Below are 19301 nucleotides of genomic sequence, written 5' to 3' on the forward strand. Positions count from 1 at the left end.
TGAGGTGCCACCTCACACCTATTAGTATGACTACTACCAAAAAACAGAAAACAACAAGTGTCGGCAAGGATGTGGAGAAACTGGGACACTTGTACAGCATTGGTGGGAATGTAAAATAGTATAGCTGCTGGGGAAAAGAGTATGACATTTCCTCAAAAACTTAAAAATAGAATTACCATATGATTCAGCAAATCTACTTTTGGATATATACCCAAAAGAATTGGAGGCAGGGTCTCTAAGAGATATTTGTATACCTATGTTCATAGCAGCCGTATTCACAACATCTAAAACGTGGAAGCAACAACCCAAGTGTCCATCAACAGAAGAAAGGAGAAGCAAAATGTGGTATATACAGACAGTGGAGTATTATTCAGCCTTAAAAAGGAAGGAAATTCTGCATAAATGAGAATTTATCATATACAGTTGACCCTTGAACAACATGGGTTTGAACTGTGTGGGTGTACTTACACGTGGATTCTTTTCAATAATAAACACTGTGGTACTACACGATCTGTGGTTGGTTGACTCTGAGGATATGGAACCATGGATATGGAGGAACCAAACAGACAGAGGACTAACTATAAGGTATCTGCAGATTTTCAACTGTGTGGAGGATCAGCACCTTTAGCCCCTTCATGGTTCAAGGATCAACTGTACTATTCTTTATTTTATATCTGTCCTAAGGTAATAAAGGAATAAAGAAATGACACCTAGACAGATATGTGAAAAAAAAGTTTAAAGTGAGTTTTCAAAAATATTTGTATATAAAAATTTTTCTTTAATGAAAGTTAGCTTTTCTACAATGCTCCCAAATTCCATGTTTGTGAAAAAGCTTGAAAAAATTATCATTTTTTTCTGTGTTGCCAGCAGGATAAAAATCAGTGTAAGCAGTAAAAATTGTTATTGCTCTGATATTTTATAGTTTCACATATTTTACCAAATTTCTCTAATTTAAAATTTCATAAAAGAATCTTCTCCTTCTTGGACATTTATAGGCTCATTTATTTTGAGTTGAAGACAGCTCTACTTACATAAACTTATTGCTTAATAAATTATGTAACCTTACAAATAGAAACATTAGAATTCACGAAATAGAGAAAGCCAAAAAGAGAAACTAATATCCATTTTAGTGAAATACACATAGTAAATTATGGAATAAAGCACCTAGAATAGCAGTTTTTAGAAGCTGGATGTCAGGAAGAAGGCTATTCTCTTCAACAATCCTTAGTGACACAATTTATAAGTTGTCTCCTTGATTTTATGTTATCTTCTTAATTTTTCTTCCTCCAAATGTAAACCTCTCAGCCTATATATAACATTATGGATATTGAAAATATTTATAGCTGTGAATAGCTGCAAATGACATAGGCTACCAGAAAATATATGTAATTTTTGGATCTCTGGAATAATATGTAGAAAATACTTCAGAGTAGTAAAAAAAGCTTACACGACTATTTCCAATTCAAAATACTTTACAGTTTTTAACCTTGTATTCCTTGTATTACGCAGTGTAGAAAAAAATGTGAAGTTCTGAGTGTTGACTTTATTTTTCAGGGCCCAGAAATGAATGTTTATGTGAAACAAGTACATAATAATAATGAATTATGCCATCAAACTGGAAAACCTAACATCAAATTTTAATCAGGTTATACATGGAAACCCTGATGCTGGTGAAAAAAAATTTTTTTTTTCTCTATGTAAGTAAATAATACAACTATTCTTTAAACATTGCCTAAGCGTTTTGGTAAAGATTATTTTTATACTCTTCATGGTATTTTACTTTTTGAAAAAAACTTATGATTTAATTTCTATGTTTTCAGTGGGTTTTTTCTATGTTAAAATGACTATATTTTTAAAAATCCACTATTACTTATTAGCAATATAAATAATTTTGTGCTTTTCGAAGACACCAATGTCGTGTTCCAGCTGCTTCATCTTTTCTTCCAGCTTCTGCTTGCGAATCTTCTTTGATATGGAGTCGATGAAGACCGGGAGGGACTGAAACTCCTTATGTACTTCTTCCCAGTTCTTTTTCAGCCCCTGCAAATGGTAAAGAAAACTGTACATAGCAAAGTAAACTGCAGAAGCAGAGTAAATAGCAAAGAAAATTGCACTGGGAAGGAAAAATGTAAACAGGTAAAGAAAGCTGACAAAAATAACTAAAAAATGATATGTGTTTATCAAGTTCTTGGCCACAGTAACAAAAAATACTGTACAGAGGCCAAACCCTGTCCTTGATTGTGTGCTCAATTCCCACTGGGAATATTTATTTTCTTTGTTTTTAATGTTACTGTACTTGTTTTTACCATCAAATACGTGTATGCAGAGTTATGAGTAGTATGAAACTAAGCTCATAGCAAATGCTATGGTAAAAACAACTTAGAGTTGATGTCCCAAGCAAAAAAAACAATTTTGAACAGGAAATTATTTCTTATAAAAATTTTCATTTTTTCTTTAGAAAAAAAAATATTATCCTCATTCTTCAACAGAGAAATCACATCAAAACACTTGATTCTGACTTACATGGCCATGTTTTCTTATATCTGACTAAATGGAATTGTATAAAATGCCAAAATTCAATTTTTTTTTTTTTTTGCGTTACGTGGGCCTCTCACTGTTGTGGCCTCTCCCGTTGTGGAGCACAGTCTCTGGACGCGCAGGCTCAGCGGCCATGGCTCAGGGGCCTAGCCACTCCGCGGCATGTGGGATCCTCCCGGACCGGGGCACGAACCTGTGTCCCCTGCATCAGCAGGCGGACTCTCAACCACTGTGCCACCAGGGAAGCCCCAAAATTCAATTTAACAAAAGATGATCTTTTATGTGTTTTCAATATTAGAAAGAATTCTTCCTCCATATAGTTAATGGATCTATACTTTCCATTAATTTATTCTAGAAATGACTGAAATATCATTACATGTAACACATATGCTAATTCAATAATGTAAGTTAACGTTTTATGTTCTCAGAAACCAACAAATTCAAAATTAGGAATCTCTTAGGAGCAATAAAGCTTATTTCCATCTCTGCACAGTTATCATTTCTTATCACAAGGCACTAGAGGCTCCACTGACAAAATGGTCTTAAACTAATTGAACTCATGCAATGAAATTTTATAAATTGACACTTTCTGTTATTCACTATGGGTGCACAAATCATTTTATTTACACAAAAATGAAAAGTAAAACTGAAAGTAAAATTTAAAATATTGCCTGGGGCTTCCCTGGTGGCGCAGTGGTTGAGAGTCCACCTGCCGATGCAGGGGACACGGGCTTGTACCCCAGTCTGGGAAGATCCCACATGCCACGGAGTGGCTGGGCCCCGTGAGCCATGGCCGTTGAGCCTGCGCGTCCGGAGCCTTGCTCCACAACGGGAGAGGCCACAGCAGTGAGAGGCCCACATACCGCAAAAAAAATATATTAATAATAAAAAATAAAATAAAATATTGCCTGGAAATTATGATCCCTGACACACAGATGGAAAAACATATCCTATGCAAATGAAGACCAAAAGAAAGCTGGGGTAGCTATACTTATGACAGAAAAAACTGACTTTGAAACAAAGACTGTAATAAGGGACAAAGGGCATGACATAATGATAAAGGGTTTGGTACAACAAGAGGATATAACATTTATAAATATTTACGTACCCAACATAGGAGCATCAAAATATGAATGCAAATATTAACAAATTGAAAGAAAAAACCAGACAGCAATACTATAATAGTAGGGAACTTTAATATTCCACTTACATCAATGGATAGATCATCCAGACAGAAAATCAGTAAGGAAACATCAACTTTAAATGACAGGTTAGATCAGATGGACTTCACAGATATATATAAAATTTTCCATCCAAAAGCAACAAATACACATTCTTCTCAAGTGTACACAGAACATTCTCCAGCACAGATCATATGTTAGGCTACAAATCAAGTCTTAATAAATTTAAGAGGATTGAAATCATATCAAACATATTTTCTGACCACAATGGTATGAAACTTGAAATAGACCATAGTCTATTAAGTATGCAATAGCATTATGTTTAAAAAAACAAATACCTTAATAAAAAAAATACTTTACTGCTAAAAAATGCTAACCATCATCTGGCAGTGCAGGGTTTCCACAAATCTTCAATTTGTAAAAATCTCAGTCTGTGAAGCACAGTAAAATGAAGTGCAATAAAACAAGGTATGCCTGTACCCTAATCAAGTGGGATTTATTCCAGGGAGGCAAGGCTGGTTCAACATTCACAAATCAGTCAATGTGATACACTACATTAATAAAATAAAGGATAAAAATCATATGATCACCTCAACTGATACAAAAAAGCATGATAAAATTCAACCTCCATTTATGATAAAAAAAAAAAAACTTTCAACAAAGTGCATACAGAGGGAACATACCTCAACATAATGAAGGCCAAATACAAGCTCACAGCTAACATCATACTCAATGGTGAAAAGCTAAAAGCTTTTCCTCTAAGATGAGGAACAAGACAAAGATGCCCACTTTTGCCACTTTTATTCAACATAGTATTAGAAGTCCTAGCCAGAGCTCAGGAGTAGCATAATTTAAAATTATTGATTAAAAAAAAAAGAAAGAAGATATGGTCCTTGAAAATCATGGCCATACATTTAGATTTATGAGAGAATTAGAAGTGTCTCATATAACAATACCTTCATAATAAGCCCTCACAGTACAAATTTAATCTTGTAAACTTTTCGGGGAGAAAATGGTTTATTTCCACCCTCAGGTAAAAATGACTACAAGTTTGGACACACTTTATAGAAAAGATTTGTTGAGAAAAAAAGGCCACAATGTTGAACATTTCTTGAGTGAGATTATATCAAGGATTTGGGAAAGGGAAAAGGTAGAAGCGTCTTCCACATTTTAAAAAGAGGGGGATGGGTTAACACAGTTCTTAATAGTGTATGAGAAGTATTCCAATAAGAAGTCCTTGGGCCTCCCTGGTGGCGCAAGTGGTTGAGAGTCCGCCTGCCGATGCAGGGGATACGGGTTCGTGCCCTGGTCTGGGAGGATCCCATATGCCGCGGAGCGGCTGGGCCCGTGAGCCATGGCCGCTGAGCCTGCGCGTCCGGAGCCTGCGCGTCCGGAGCCTGTGCTCCGCAACGGGGGAGGCCACAACAGTGAGAGGCCCGCATACCGCAAAAAAAAAAAAAAAAAAAGAAGTCCTCAAAAGAATTCTGTTTTTCTATAGCCTTTCATTATGAAATGGGAATATGTTTCCATAGTGCTCCGCAGGGTTGCCTATTGCAGAGAAGAAATCTATGTATTTATACACTTTGAAATATCAAAGGTTTTTCATAGCTCCTTGGGTGATCTTTCCCTATTCCTTGTGGTCACAGCAGCTACACGTTTTGCAGTATTTCTTTTTAAAGTATAGTTTTCTTTATCTTCCAGTGTGTACAATAACATTTGGATCAAAGTCCACCTCTAGGGATGGGAACTAAATGTGATTGATATTTCATATTATACCGAAATAGCCTCTTAGCGGTTTTGTGGTTATTTCATCTAAAAAAAATCTTTTATCCACTGCAGCGATACTGATTTCCCCTTATCTTTATTTCTTCATTTTTCTCTCTTCTAGTTTAATACTGAAATAATACTGTTAATTTTGGAAAAATGTCACATAGGGAGAAGCGGTCATAAAATAATAGGAAGTGTGTTCAGGTCCACGCTCCTCTGCTGCCACCCCCATCCATTCTCCACCTCTGGTTCTGCGCTGTGGCTAGGGGCTGGGCGGGGCTGGGGCTGAGGTATTTATTCCTATGGGCTGCTCCTCCCCCAGCGCTGCTCCCTCCAGCCTCTGCCTGAATTCAGCCAAGGAAGGCACCGGTGGGAGGAGAGCGAGCTTGGGGCATTTCTTCCCCCACCCTGGACATCATCTGGATACGACTGGCCCTTGCATCTGTGACTACAGTGCCTGTCGGGGCCCCTCTTCCAGGCTCCAGCTCCCAACCGGCTCTGGTAATGCTGTTTCCTGCCCCTGCCCTTCCAGCCCAGGGTGGTGGTGATTCCCACTGTCCCTAGTCCTCAGTGTTCCCTGTTGGTCCCCTTAGCCCTGCTTCACCTCTGTAAATAGTTCCTTTGTAAATTCTCTTCAGAATCCCAGCCTAGTAGGTCTTCTATCCCCTGCTGGATCCCGGGTGGGAAGAGCTTCCTTCTGTCACCTCTGATGCACGTGCTTATCATGTGGTAGGAAAACACGGGCCTGGGAACTGGTCGATGTGAGTTTTAGTCCCTCTTCAGCTACTTGATAATGTTGTGACCAGGGGCAAATGTAAACCAACCTCCAAGTTCACTGACAGGAAGGACCACGTCTGTTTTGCTCACAACAGTATATCCCCCAGGCTGGGTACAGTGAGTGGAACATGGTAGATTAGATGTTCAGTAGATGAATGAAGGGATGAATGAACAAATGTGCCCACTTAATACTGATATATTTGCATTTTATATGCTCATCTGTGAAATGAGAAGTCTGGAATAATTAGACCAGATGATCCCTTCCTGGATAATGAGACTGTTATTTTATGAAGAATGAGCAGAATGTGCCCTACTCAGGGACATATGACCATACTGTCATAGAACTACATGCAACTCTTTACCAGGGAAGGGAGCAGGGCTCAGGGCTTGTCAGGAACAGAGCTCACGCGGCTTCGTTACCATGGCAGCTACACTACCCAGCTAATAAGGCATCCAAGGGAGGGTCAGCTATTGTCTATCAAAGTGTCTACAAAGAAACTCTGTAGTGACCACATCAGGAAGCTGAGGGCTGCTGACCCACTAAGGACGTGCCCGAGGGAAGAGCCTTTGCCTTCCCAGGGAAGTTCTTCCTTTCTTTTCCTATTTTTCTTAGATATAAAAACCTGGCTTTCACAAAAGCATGTATGTTTTAAGAACGGCAGAATCTGATGGAGGGAGGGAAGGAGGGAGGGAGAGAAGGAGGGAGGGAACCAAAGAGCAGTGCTTTTCCTGAAAATGACGGGCCGAGTTCCACTTCCACGTGGGCCAGCCTTCTTGCCTGTCTGTCTTCCTTCCTTCTCTCCAGCGCACCATTATTAATCACCTGTGTTTACACTGGGCACTAGGTTAGGCATTGCAGAGATTGCTGGCAACAAAGAGACAGGGTCCCTGCCCTCGGGCCACTCCTGCTGTCTGGGATATCCTCTTACTCTGCAGTTTAAGGCACAGCTAAAGACCTACCTACATCCTGCACTGGATGTTCATGCCTGCGAACCTTATAAAACATATGATCTGTACACACACACCTTTCTATATGTACATATATACACAGCACCTCTCATCAATTAAATTACAATATTATCCATAGCAGAAATTTCATTTTATGCCCCTTGGGGCTTAGCATGATACTCTATGCAGAACAGACATTTAATAAATGTTTATTGATGATTGGGATGACAATGATAAAATGCTAAGATTTTATAACAGCATATGAATACATTTTTCAATAGAAATTAATGTTGTAAAAATAGGGTTTTTTTCTGTTTTGAAAAGGTCACTAGAAATGACTTTGTAGAAAGCTTTCAAAGTAACAAAACAAAGAATAAAGTACTATTTTTACCTCTGTAAGAGAACACAACTATAGAACAGTGTCAGTAGGTGCTTAATAAATACTCTCTAAAGATGATGGAGCAACGGTGCTCACATCCCCCAATATTTTAAATGCTTCAGATAGAAGTCTTGCATTAAAAACTCCAGTGTAAGTGTCTTTAAGTCTGTTTTACTCCAAATAAAGAAAACATATGTAAAGCCTAACACCTGGTTATTTTAAAATCTGGACACTTGCTTATAAGAAAAAAAAAGTTGGTCTAGGGACAGTTTCAATTATTCTAGAGCTCCACCTAGTGAAAAATATCTACCTTATGGATATTATTTTTGAAAAATTCAGGGGCATGGGGATGAAAATCAAAATGCTTTTTTACTTTATTTAGGCACGTCCGTTGAAGGAGAAGCTTAGCTTGCTTATGACGCTACTTCAGGAAGAAACAGAAGCTCACCTAGCTGGAAACAAATTATGATTCAACAATCCCTATATCACAACTTTTTGCTCTCCCCAGAGAGCCAGCTTTGTAGCATGCAGTTGTCACTATAAGCAAAAGAGAGTGTTCTGATTTCAAAATCAAAGTGCTGGCCTTAATAATCACTGATGGTGGACCTTGCTTTCAGAGATGTTTTAAAGAGCTACACATGAAGGTAAACTACAGACGCTTACCTGCAGAACTGCCTCCCTTTCTTCATCAGATAGCCTCTTCATAGCTGCTTCCCTGAGGTTTTCCTGGATATAGTTAGAGTCTTCCTGGGCTTTCTTCACTTCTTCATTTCGCTTACGTATATATTCAGGCGTGACACCATAACCCTGGTGAGGATTTTTCAGGAAAAAAAAAATCAACATCCTGAAAGTAATCTTATATATGTGTACATACCAACCAATGATTAGGAGCAAAAGAAAAGTTACAGACTTAAAGCCTTTGCGCAAAACACTGCAAGTTAACAAAAGTCAGTGATTTTTTTTTTTCCTATTTGGAACTAGTTGATTCTGGTCATTTAGAACCATCTGTGCTGTTATCATGGCTGTTTGTTTTCCCTCTTTTGAATGTTCCCGGTGCCTGTTCTTGGCTGATGACTTGGCCCTTACTTTACCCCGAAGAACTGGATTTTCTTTATTTCTTTTAGGTGCTTCAGATTTTACCTTGAACTATCTCAAATATCTTAAGGTCTCTTGTGCATGATCTCGTTAAAAAAAAAAAAAAAGGAAGATAAATGCTTCCAATGCATTTTAAGAACAAACTCTTAAAGATGCTAGGCACATCTGCTTTAAGAAAAAATTGACGTGGGCCCCTAAGGTTGTTTTTGGAGCTACAAAATACAATCTTAGGCTCCTGGGCTGCTTACAAGGACTGACAGTGAAGCAATCAGCTATGATTCTTTCAAGTTAGTGAATGTGTCGATACCACTGTGTAGAGAAACAGAACTACTCCCTGTTCATTCTTCAAATAATTATTTGAGGATGTACTTGGTGCTAGCTACACTAGTGAATAAGAAAGGCAAAGTTTCTGTCCTCATGGAATGTGCATTCTGTAGTGAGAGGAAACTCACCAAAAATAAAGTATAAAATAATATATATTAAGTGCTCCACAGTAAATACAGTAAGAAAAAAGAAAGTCATGAGAGCTATTTGAGATAAATAAAGATGTCAGAGAAGACCAGAGGGCAGACAGCAGAAGCAAGAAGAACTACAATCCTGCAGTCTGTGGAACAAAAACCACATTCACAGAAAGATAGACAAGATGAAAAGGCAGAGAGCTATGTACCAGATGAAGGAACAAGATAAAACCCCAGAAAAACAACTAAATGAAGTGGAGATAGGCAACCTTCCAGGAAAAAGAATTCAGAATAATGATAGTGAAGATGATCCAGGACCTCGGAAAAAGAATGGAGGCAAAGATCAAGAAGATGCAAGAAATGTTTAACAAAGACCTAGAAGAATTAAAGAACAAACAAACAGAGATGAACAATACAATAACTGAAATGAAAAATACACTAGAAGGAATCAGTAGCAGAATAACTGAGGCAGAAGAACGGATAAGTGACCTGGAAGACAGAATAGTGGAATTCACTGCTGTGGAAGAGAATAAAGAAAAAAGAATGAAAAGAAATGAAGACAGCCTAAGAGACCTCTGTGACAACATTAAATGCAACAACATTTGCATTATAGGGGTCCCAGAAGGAGAAGAGAGAGAGAAAGGACCCGAGAAAATATCTGAACAGATTACAGTCGAAAACTTCCCTAACATGGGAAAGGAAATAGCCACCCAAGTCTAGGAAGTGCAGAGAGTCCCAGACAAGATAAACCCAAGGAGAAACATGCCGAGACACATAGTAATCAAATTGACAAAAATTAAAGACAAAGAAAAGTTACTGAAAGCAGCAAAGGAAAAATGACAAATAACATACAAAGGAACTCCCACCAGGTTAACAACTGATTTCTCAGCAGAAACCCTATAAGCCAGAAGGGAGTGGCATGATATATTTAAAGTGATGAAAGGGAAGAACCTACAACCAAGATTAGTCTACCCGGCAAGGATCTCATTCAGATTCGATGGAGAAATCAAAAGCTTTACAGACGAGCAAAAGCTAAGAGAATTCAGCACCACCAAACCAGCCCTACAACAAATGCTAAAGGAACTTTTCTAAGTGGGAAACACAAGAGAAGAAAAGGACCTACAAAAGCAAATGCATCACAGTTAAGAAAATGGTAATAGGAACATACATATGGATAATTACCTTAAACATGAATGGATTAAATCCTCCAACCAAAAGACACAGGCTTGCTGAATGGATACAAAAACAAGACCCATATATATGCTGTCTACAAGAGACCCACTTCAGACCTAGGGACACATAAAGACTGAAAATGAGGGGATGGAAAAAGATATTCCATGCAAATGTAAATCAAAAGAAAGCTGGAGTAACAATACTCATATCAGATAAAATAGACTTTAAAATAAAGAATGTTATAAGAGACAAGGAAGGACACTAAATAATGATCAAAGGATCATTCCAAGAAAAAGATATAACAATTATAAATATATATGCACCCAACATAGGAGCACCTCAATACATAAGGCAACCGCTAACAGCTATAAAAGAGGAAATCGACAGTAACACAATAATAGTGGGAGACTTTAACACCTCACTTACACCAATGGACAGATCATCCAAAGAGAAAATTAATAAGGAAACACAGCTTTAAATGACACAATAGACCAGATAGATTTAATTGATATTTGTAGGACATTCCATCCAAAAACAGAAGATTACACTTTCTTTTCAAGTGCATATAGAACATTCTCCAGGATAGATCACATCCTGGGTCACAAATCAAGCCTCAGTAAAGTTAAGAAAATTGAAATCATATCAAGCATCTTTTCTGACCACAACGCTATGAGATTAGAAATCAATTACAGGGGGCTTCCCTGGTGGTGCAGTGGTTGAGAGTCCGCCTGCCGATGCAGGGGACATGGGTTCGTGCCCCGGTCCAGTAAGATCCCACATGCCGCGGAGCGGCTGAGCCCGTGAGCCATGGCCGCTGAGCCTGCGCGTCCGGAGCCTGTGCTCCGCAACGGGAGAGGCCACAACAGTGAGAGGCCTGCGTATCACCAAAAAAAAAAAAAAAAAAAATCAATTACAGGGAAAAAACTCATAAAAAACACAAACACATGGAGGATAAACAATACATTACTAAATAACCAAGAAATCAAAGAGGAAATTAAAAAATACGTAAAAACAAATGACAATGAAAACACGACGATCCAAAACCTATGGGATGCAGCAAAAGCAGTTCTAAGAGGGAAGTTTACAGCAATACAAGCCTACCTCAAGAAACAAGAAAAATCTCAAATAAACAATCTAACCTTACACCTAAAGGAAATACAGAAAGAAGAACAAACAAAACCCAAAGTTAGTAGAAGGAAAGAAATCATAAAGAGCAGAAATAAATGAAATAGAAACAAAGAAAACAACAGCAAAGGTCAATAAAAATAAAAGCTGGTTCTTTGAGAAGATAAACAAAATCGATAAACCATTGGCCAGACTCATCAAGAAAAAGACGGGGAGGACTCAAATCAATAAAATTAGAAATGAAAAAGGAGAAGTTACAACAGGCACCGCAGAAATACAAAGCATCCTAAGAGACTACTACGAGCAACTCTATGCCAATAAAATGGACAACCTGGAAGAAATGGACAAAGTCTTAGAAAGGTATAACCTTCCAAGACTGAACCAGGAAGAAATAGAAATTATGAACAGACCAATCACAAGTAATGAAATTGAAACTGTGATTAAAAATCTTCCAACAAACAAAAGTCGAGGACCAGTTGGCTTCACAGGTGAATTCTATCAAATATTTAGAGAACAGCTAACACCCATGCTTCTCAAACTCTTCCAAAAAATTGCAGAGGAAGGAACACCCCCAAACTCGTTCTATGAGGCCACCATCACCCTGATACCAAAACCAGACAAAGATACTACAAAAAAGAAAACTACAGACCAATATCACTGATGAATGTAGTCAAGAAAATACTAGCAAACAAAATCCAACAACACATTAAAAGGCTCATACACCATGATCAAGTAGGGTTTATCCAGGGATGCAATGATTCTTCAATATATGCAAATCAATCAATGTGATACACCATATTAACAAATTGAAGAATAAAAACCATATGATCATCTCAATAGATGCAGAAAAAGCTTTTGACAAATTCAACATCCATTTATGATAAAAACTCTCCAGAAAGTAGGCATAGAGGGAACCTACCTCAACACAGTAAAGGCCATATAAGACAAACCCACAGCAAATATCAGTCTCAATGGTGAAAAACTGAAAGCATTTCCTCTAAGATCAGGAACAAGACAAGGATGTCCATTCTCGCCACTATTATTCAACACAGTTTTGGAATTCCTAGCCATGGCAATCAGAGAAGAAAAATAAAAGGAATACAAATTGGAAAAGAAGAAGTAAAACTGTCACTGTTTGCAGATGTCATGACACTATACATAGAGGATCCTAAAGATGCCACCAGAAAACTACTAGAGCTAATCAACCAATTTGGTAAAGTTGTAAATAATTACATAATTAATGCACAGAAATCTCTTGCATTCTTATACACTAATGATGAAAAATCTGAAAGAGAAATTAAGGAAACACTCCCATTTACCACTGTAACAAAAAGAATAAAATACCTAGGAATAAACCTACCAAGGGAGACAAAAGACCTGTATGCAGAAAACTATAAGACACTGATGAAAGAAATTAAAGATGATGCAAACAGATGGAGAGATACACCATGTTCTTGGATTGGAAGAATCAATATTGTGAAAATGACTCTACTACCCAAAGCAATCTACAGATTCAATGCAATCCCTATCAAATTACTAATGGCATTTTTTATGGAACTAGAACAAAAAATCTTAAAATTTGTATGGAGACACAAAAGACCCCGAATAGCCAAAGCAGTCTTGAGGGAAAAAAACAGAGCTGGAGGAATCAGACTCCCTGACTTCGGACTATACTACAAAGCTACAGAAATCAAGACAATATGGTACTGGCACAAAAACAGAAATATAGATCAATGGAACAGGATAGAAAGCCCAGAGATAAAGCCACGCACATATGGTCACCTTATCTTTGATAAAGGAGGCAAGAATATACAGTGGAGAAAAGACAGCCTCTTCAATAAGTGGTGCTGGGAAAACTGCACAGCTACATGTAAAAGAATGAAATTAAAACACTCCCTAACACCATACACAAAAATAAACTCAAAATGGATTAGAGACCTAAATGTAACACTGGACACTATAAAACTCTTAGAGGACATTCTTTGACATAAATCACACCAAGATCTTTTTTTTTTTTTTTTTTTTTTTGCTGTACGCGGGCCTCTCACTGCTGTGGCCTCTCCCGTTGCGGAGCACAGGCTCCGGACACACAGGCCCCGCGGCCATGGCTCGCGGGCCCAGCCGCTCCGCGGCATGTGGGATCCTCCGGGATCGGGGCACGAACCCGCGTCCCCTGCATCGGCAGGCGGACCAAGATCTTTTTTGACCCACCTTCTAGAGTAATGGAAATAAAAACAAAAATACACAAATGGGACCTAATGAAACTTCAAAGCTTTTGCACAGCAAAGGAAACCATAAACAAGACGAAAAGACAACCCTCAGAATGGGAGAAAATATTTGCAAACAAATCAATGGACAAAGGATTAATCTCCAAAATATATAAACAGCTCGTGCAGCTCAATATTAATGAAACAAACAACCCAATCAAAAAATGGGCAGAAGACCTAAATAGACATTTCTCCAAAGAAGACATTCAGATGGCCAAGAAGCACATTAAAAAACTGCTCAACATCACTAATTATTAGAAGAATGCAAATCAAAATTACAATGAGGTATCACCTCACACCAGTTGGAATGAGCATCATCAGAAAATCTGCAAATAACAAATGCTGGAGAGGGTGTGGAGAAAAGGGAACCCTCTTGCACTGTTGGTGGGAATGTAAGTTGATACAGCCACTATGGAGAACAGTATGGAGGTTCCTTAAAAAACTAAAAATAGAATTAACATATGACCCAGCAATCCCACTACTGGCATATACCCAGAGAATACCATAATTCAAAAGGACCAATGCACCCCAATGTTCATTGCAGCACTATTTACAATAGCCAGGACAAGGAAGCAACCTAAATGCCCATTGACAGACAAATGGATAAAGAAGATGTGGTACATATATGCAGTGGAATATTACTCAGCCATAAAAAGGAACGATATTAGGTCATTTGTAGAGACGTGGATGGATCTAGAGACTGTCATACAGAGTGAAGTAAGTCAGAAAGAGAAAAACAAATATCGTATATTTCCATATAGGTGGAACCTAGAAAAATGGTACAGATGAACCAGTTTGCAGGGCAGAAACAGAGACAGAGATGTAGAGAACAAACATATGGACACCAAGGGGGGAAAGTGGCAGGAGGGTGGTGGTGGCGGGATGAACTGGGAGATTGGGATTGACATGTATACACTAATATGTATAAAATGGATGACTAATAAGGACCTGATGTATAAAAAAATAAAATTAAGTTAAAAAAGAAAAAGATGTCAGGGAAGACCTCTCTGAGGAAGTAGCTGTTGCAAGATATGAGTCATTAAAACTATACACAAATATTCTGGTTCTTCTCCTTCTAGGCACTTGGTATGACAATATTTTCCTGCTCCCCTTCAAGTAAGATGCAGCCATGTGACCTGAATTTCCCCGTGTGAGTAGATGAAATGTCCTTTTTGGGTAGAAGGCTCATGAACTAATGGTTGACTTGTCATGTTCTTTTTCTCTCTGGTATGGTGATGGGTGATGTTTTGGGTTGCCTGGGTCCTGGAATGAGGACAAGAAGCAGAGCTCCCAGCAATCCTCAATGGACAGGTAGCACAAGCAAGCAATAAAACTTAGTTGCTTTTAGCTACTAAAATTTGGGGGTTGTTAACCACAGCACAACCTAACCTAATCCTGACAACAAGGGATAGAAATCCTAGCTACAAATGTGTTCTGGAAAGTTGCAAAGCACTATACAAATAGACTCTAAGAGCTCAGTATTCTGGTAAGTTAGTTTCATGGTAACCAGTTCAATCCATTTCAGGAAACACGGAGGGCAACACCTCATTTCAGCTCAGTACAATCACTGAGGTTCCCAATGATGACTGTGTAATCACAAGTGATTAAATTATATTTGGCATACTCTGCTTAGGAAAAAGAACTACCTCACAAATGGGTAAAAGCTGCAGTGATCTGAAATATTCCCATGTGCTGGATCATTGAGGGCTAATGCATACTATTAATATTAATAATTGCATATATTATAATATCTGCTCTTTACTGAACTTCTATTAGGTACCAGGTATTGTGTCAAGTGCTTAGTATATTTCATATCATTTAATCCTCACCATGCTGTGATAAATCTAATAACTTGTTAAAAATCACAGAGTTAAGTAGTGGCAGAGTTAGAATTTGAAATGCTTGTCTTCCTATTATTGCTATGTAACTTAGGCAAACATCCATGCTTCAGTTTGCTTACACAAAATATTCTCATGGCACAAATGGACATGTAATACTTTATTTGGAACTAAAACATGAGGTTCATTCACTTTTAAAAAATGGCCTTGCCTTTAAAAGGACTTACTATCTCACTTACCAATAATAGATTTTAAAGCTTAACTCAGGTAAGTAGAAAGTAAGTTGAGTTAGTCCTTCGTAAGCCCTGACTGGTTAGCCATCGAGAGTACACTAGGAGCAGAGAATTTGCGTGGCTCATTGATGACCTCAGTACAAGCCCCTCTTACATCAATGTTGCAATTTCCTCTTTTTCTCTTCTTTTCTTCCTTATTTCCTTCCCAAGTTATTATTATGCATTATTATTCTTTAGAATTTTGTACTCATATTATACTATGTGTGTTTCCAGCACTTTTGTGCTCTATAAGTATGCAAAGTAAAATAGGTCTTATATAAGGTATTTTTCAAAAGCTTTTTAAATTTTAAAGTTCTATATTTAAACTGCTAAACCCAAGCTTCTATAATTTTCAACAATGAAATTATATGCCTATCTGATAAGCACCTTTTCAGATAGAAATGAAGGTCCTGAAAAGACTAAATATTGTACAGTACTTTCAAGGTCTGCTTTACTCCAAACCAAACACAAATGAGTTCAAACTGAAATAGTACTGTGAATTATTTACAGTACACTGATAGGACGGATGGTTCTAAAGTTGTTTTCCTCTTCATTTCTCTCATTCTGTTAACAAGATAATGTAAACTAATGACTAAATCTTAGGATCTTCTGAAAGGTTATTCCTTCTAGATTTATAGTAACAACTGTGCTTCTAGTGACAATTCCACCTCACCGAAAATGAGTACCTTTTAGAGAATGTTTGCTATAAATGTTAAATATATTAATAATTGAAATTACGAAAAACAATTATAGTTTCCCTCTACTGAACTATTTGTTGTTGTTCATTCCAAATTCTCTGTAATTTCATCACACTAGATTTGGACCAAACACAGACTTCAGAGGAATGAGAACTGGCAATCTAGATAATTTGTCCAGTGAGAGCACTATTTTTTTAATTGAAGTACAGTTGATTTACAATATTATATTAGTTTTAGGTGTACAACGTAGTGGTTCAAAATTTTTATAGATATAAACTCCATTTAAAGTTATTATAAAATGTTAGCTATATTTCCCTTGTATCTTATTTATTTTATCCGTAGTAATCTGTACCTCTTAATCCCCTACCCCTTTCCAAACCCTTCCCCTTTCCCTCTCCCCACTGGTAACCATTAGTTTGTCAGTGAGGGCACTATTAGTGATAATACAGACAATCATTATAATACCATATTTAAATTATCTGACTATCAGATCTTATTAATATATCACAAGGCTACCTTTTTATTGATGTACTTTGGAACTAGTCCTGAAGTTTCAAGGTCATGCTTGTCTCCAGTTCTTTTGTCAACATAGATTGGTTTAGGTTTTTTAGCCACTCCCATAATGACATCGGCTGCATTTGTATTTATAAAATTTTTTTCACTCTGTATTCCCATGACTGGATGGTCCATCCTCAACGGCACAGGAGGCTTTCTGGGCTCATTCCGTTCAAACTTTTTTTCTGTTAAACATAATATTTCCTTGTTAATATTAAACTATAAATGTGGCTACTCAGTACTACTTATAGCATCCAGATATTTTACCACTAGTATATTAGAGTTTTATTAATAATATATGCAAATATTTAAGGTAAAAATCAGTAATCATACATGCAAAAAATTAAACGTGACATAATCAATTAATATGTTGATTATATGTCTCTTGTATATAAAAATCTAAGGAAAGAAAATAAACACCCTAAATCATATGCTAGCTAAAACATTTTTATTAGCTATCATAAAAATATTTTCTTATAAAGATTTCAATGACAAATGTTCAGTATGCCCATTGAAAAAAGTCCAAAGAAACAGTAAAACTTTTTTCTGAGTACCTTCAATATTATGAATAATTGCCTCTTCAGAGGAAAGTTACTGTAAAATCACCAAGTAAATAAATCAAACTTGATGTATCTGATGTATCCAAGAATCTGTGGATGTTTTTCACTAAAACTATTATTATTATAAGGTATAAAAATCATGTAATAGCTATGTACCTAACATGCAGCTTAAGAAATTACAAATGACCAATACTACTGAGGTTTCCTATTCACTCCTCCCTGGTTACAGCTCACCTCCTAAAATAACTGCTATCCAAAGTTACTTATCTCTACCACATTCTCTTCATTAGCAGTAGATGAAACTGGCCATTTTTACACAGTCTCTTTGACTTGACTGTTCCAACTTATCTATTTTGATACAGCCACATCAAAGTGGTTTGTCAAAATGTTAAAATGTAAAAGAATTACACTTTATTTCCAAGAACCGAAGGCAACAACTATCTTGACAAAACCTTACTCAAAGGCTTCCCTGGTGGTGCAGTGGTTAAGAATCTGCCTACCAATGCAGGGGACAAGGGTTCCAGCCCTGGTCCTGGAAGATCCCACATGTCGCAGAGCAACTAAGCCCGTGAGCCACAACTACTGAGCCCACGTGCCACAAGGACTGAAGCCCACCTGCCTAAAGCCCACCTGCCTAGAGCCCATGCTCCGCAATAAGAGAAGCCACCGCAATGAGAAGCCCACGCACCACAACAAAGAGTAGCCCCCGCTCGCCGCAACTAGAGAAAGCCCGCGTGCAGCAACGAAGACCCAATGCAGCCGAAAACAAGTAAATTAAATAAATAAAAAACAACAATAAAAAACCCCACTGTACTCAAATCTTAACCCCATCACAATTACTATGGACTTTGACTTCATTCATTTCTGTACCGTTTTAAATCATTTTATATAACTTTTATTATCAGAAAAAAACAATACTTATTATTAAAAGTTTATGAACTGGATTAATCTCTTATTATAGCTGAATTGTGTCCCCCCCGCCATATTCATACGTTGAAGCCCTAAATGCCAGTACCTCAGAATGGGACTGTAGTTGTACATGCTTTTAAAGAGGGACTTAAGTTAAAATGAGGTCATTAGGGTGAACCCTAATCCAATATGACTGATGTCCTTGTAAAAGGAGGAAATTTGGACACAAACACACACAGAAGGAAGCCATGTGAAGACACAGGGAGAAGACAGTGATCTATAAGTCAAGGAGAGATGTCTCATAAGAAATGAATCTTGGAAACATCCTGATCTTGTTTTTTTGTTCGTTTGTTTTGTTGTGTTATTGGTTTTGTGTTGGGGTTTTTTTGGCCATTCCGTGTGGCATGTGGGATCTTAGTTCCCCAACCAGGGATCAAACCCATACCCCCTGCAGTGGAAGCTCAGGGACCACCAGGGAATTCCCAGTTAGACCCTGATTTTGGACTCTAGCTCTCAGAATTGTCACAAAATAAATTTGTTTAAGCTACCCCATACCTGTTATGGTAGCAGCCCCAGCAAACCAATATACCCCCTGATAATTCTACACCCCCCCCAGGAAACATTATAAAGGAGGTTTTGAATGTTCACTTATTCATTAATTCATGCAATATATTTTTGTTAAGCAATTACTATGTCCCCAGGTAATGCTCTAGGAACTGCGGGTACAGGAGTGAACAGAAGAGACCAAGTCCCCTTTCTCA

At 37.7% G+C, this 19301-nt stretch overlaps 1 protein-coding gene across 3 annotated transcripts in view; it reads right to left on the minus strand.

Moving 5' to 3' along the window:
• Positions 1-1090: 1090 nt before the first annotated feature.
• ENKUR (enkurin, TRPC channel interacting protein) overlaps positions 1091-19301 on the minus strand; it is a 30413-nt gene continuing 12202 nt past the window's right edge. For all 3 annotated transcript variants that reach the window (XM_060095466.1, XM_060095465.1, XM_060095464.1), the window contains exons 3-5: positions 17033-17256; positions 8254-8397; positions 1091-2040 (exon numbers count right to left, since the gene is read on the minus strand). In XM_060095466.1, the coding sequence (XP_059951449.1) occupies positions 1867-2040; positions 8254-8397; positions 17033-17256 (542 nt within the window). In that variant the 3' untranslated portion in view covers positions 1091-1866. The remainder of the gene's footprint in view (positions 2041-8253; positions 8398-17032; positions 17257-19301) is intronic.

Source organism: Mesoplodon densirostris, chromosome 4 (assembly GCF_025265405.1).
Source record: "Mesoplodon densirostris isolate mMesDen1 chromosome 4, mMesDen1 primary haplotype, whole genome shotgun sequence".
Lineage (NCBI taxonomy): Eukaryota > Metazoa > Chordata > Mammalia > Artiodactyla > Ziphiidae > Mesoplodon > Mesoplodon densirostris.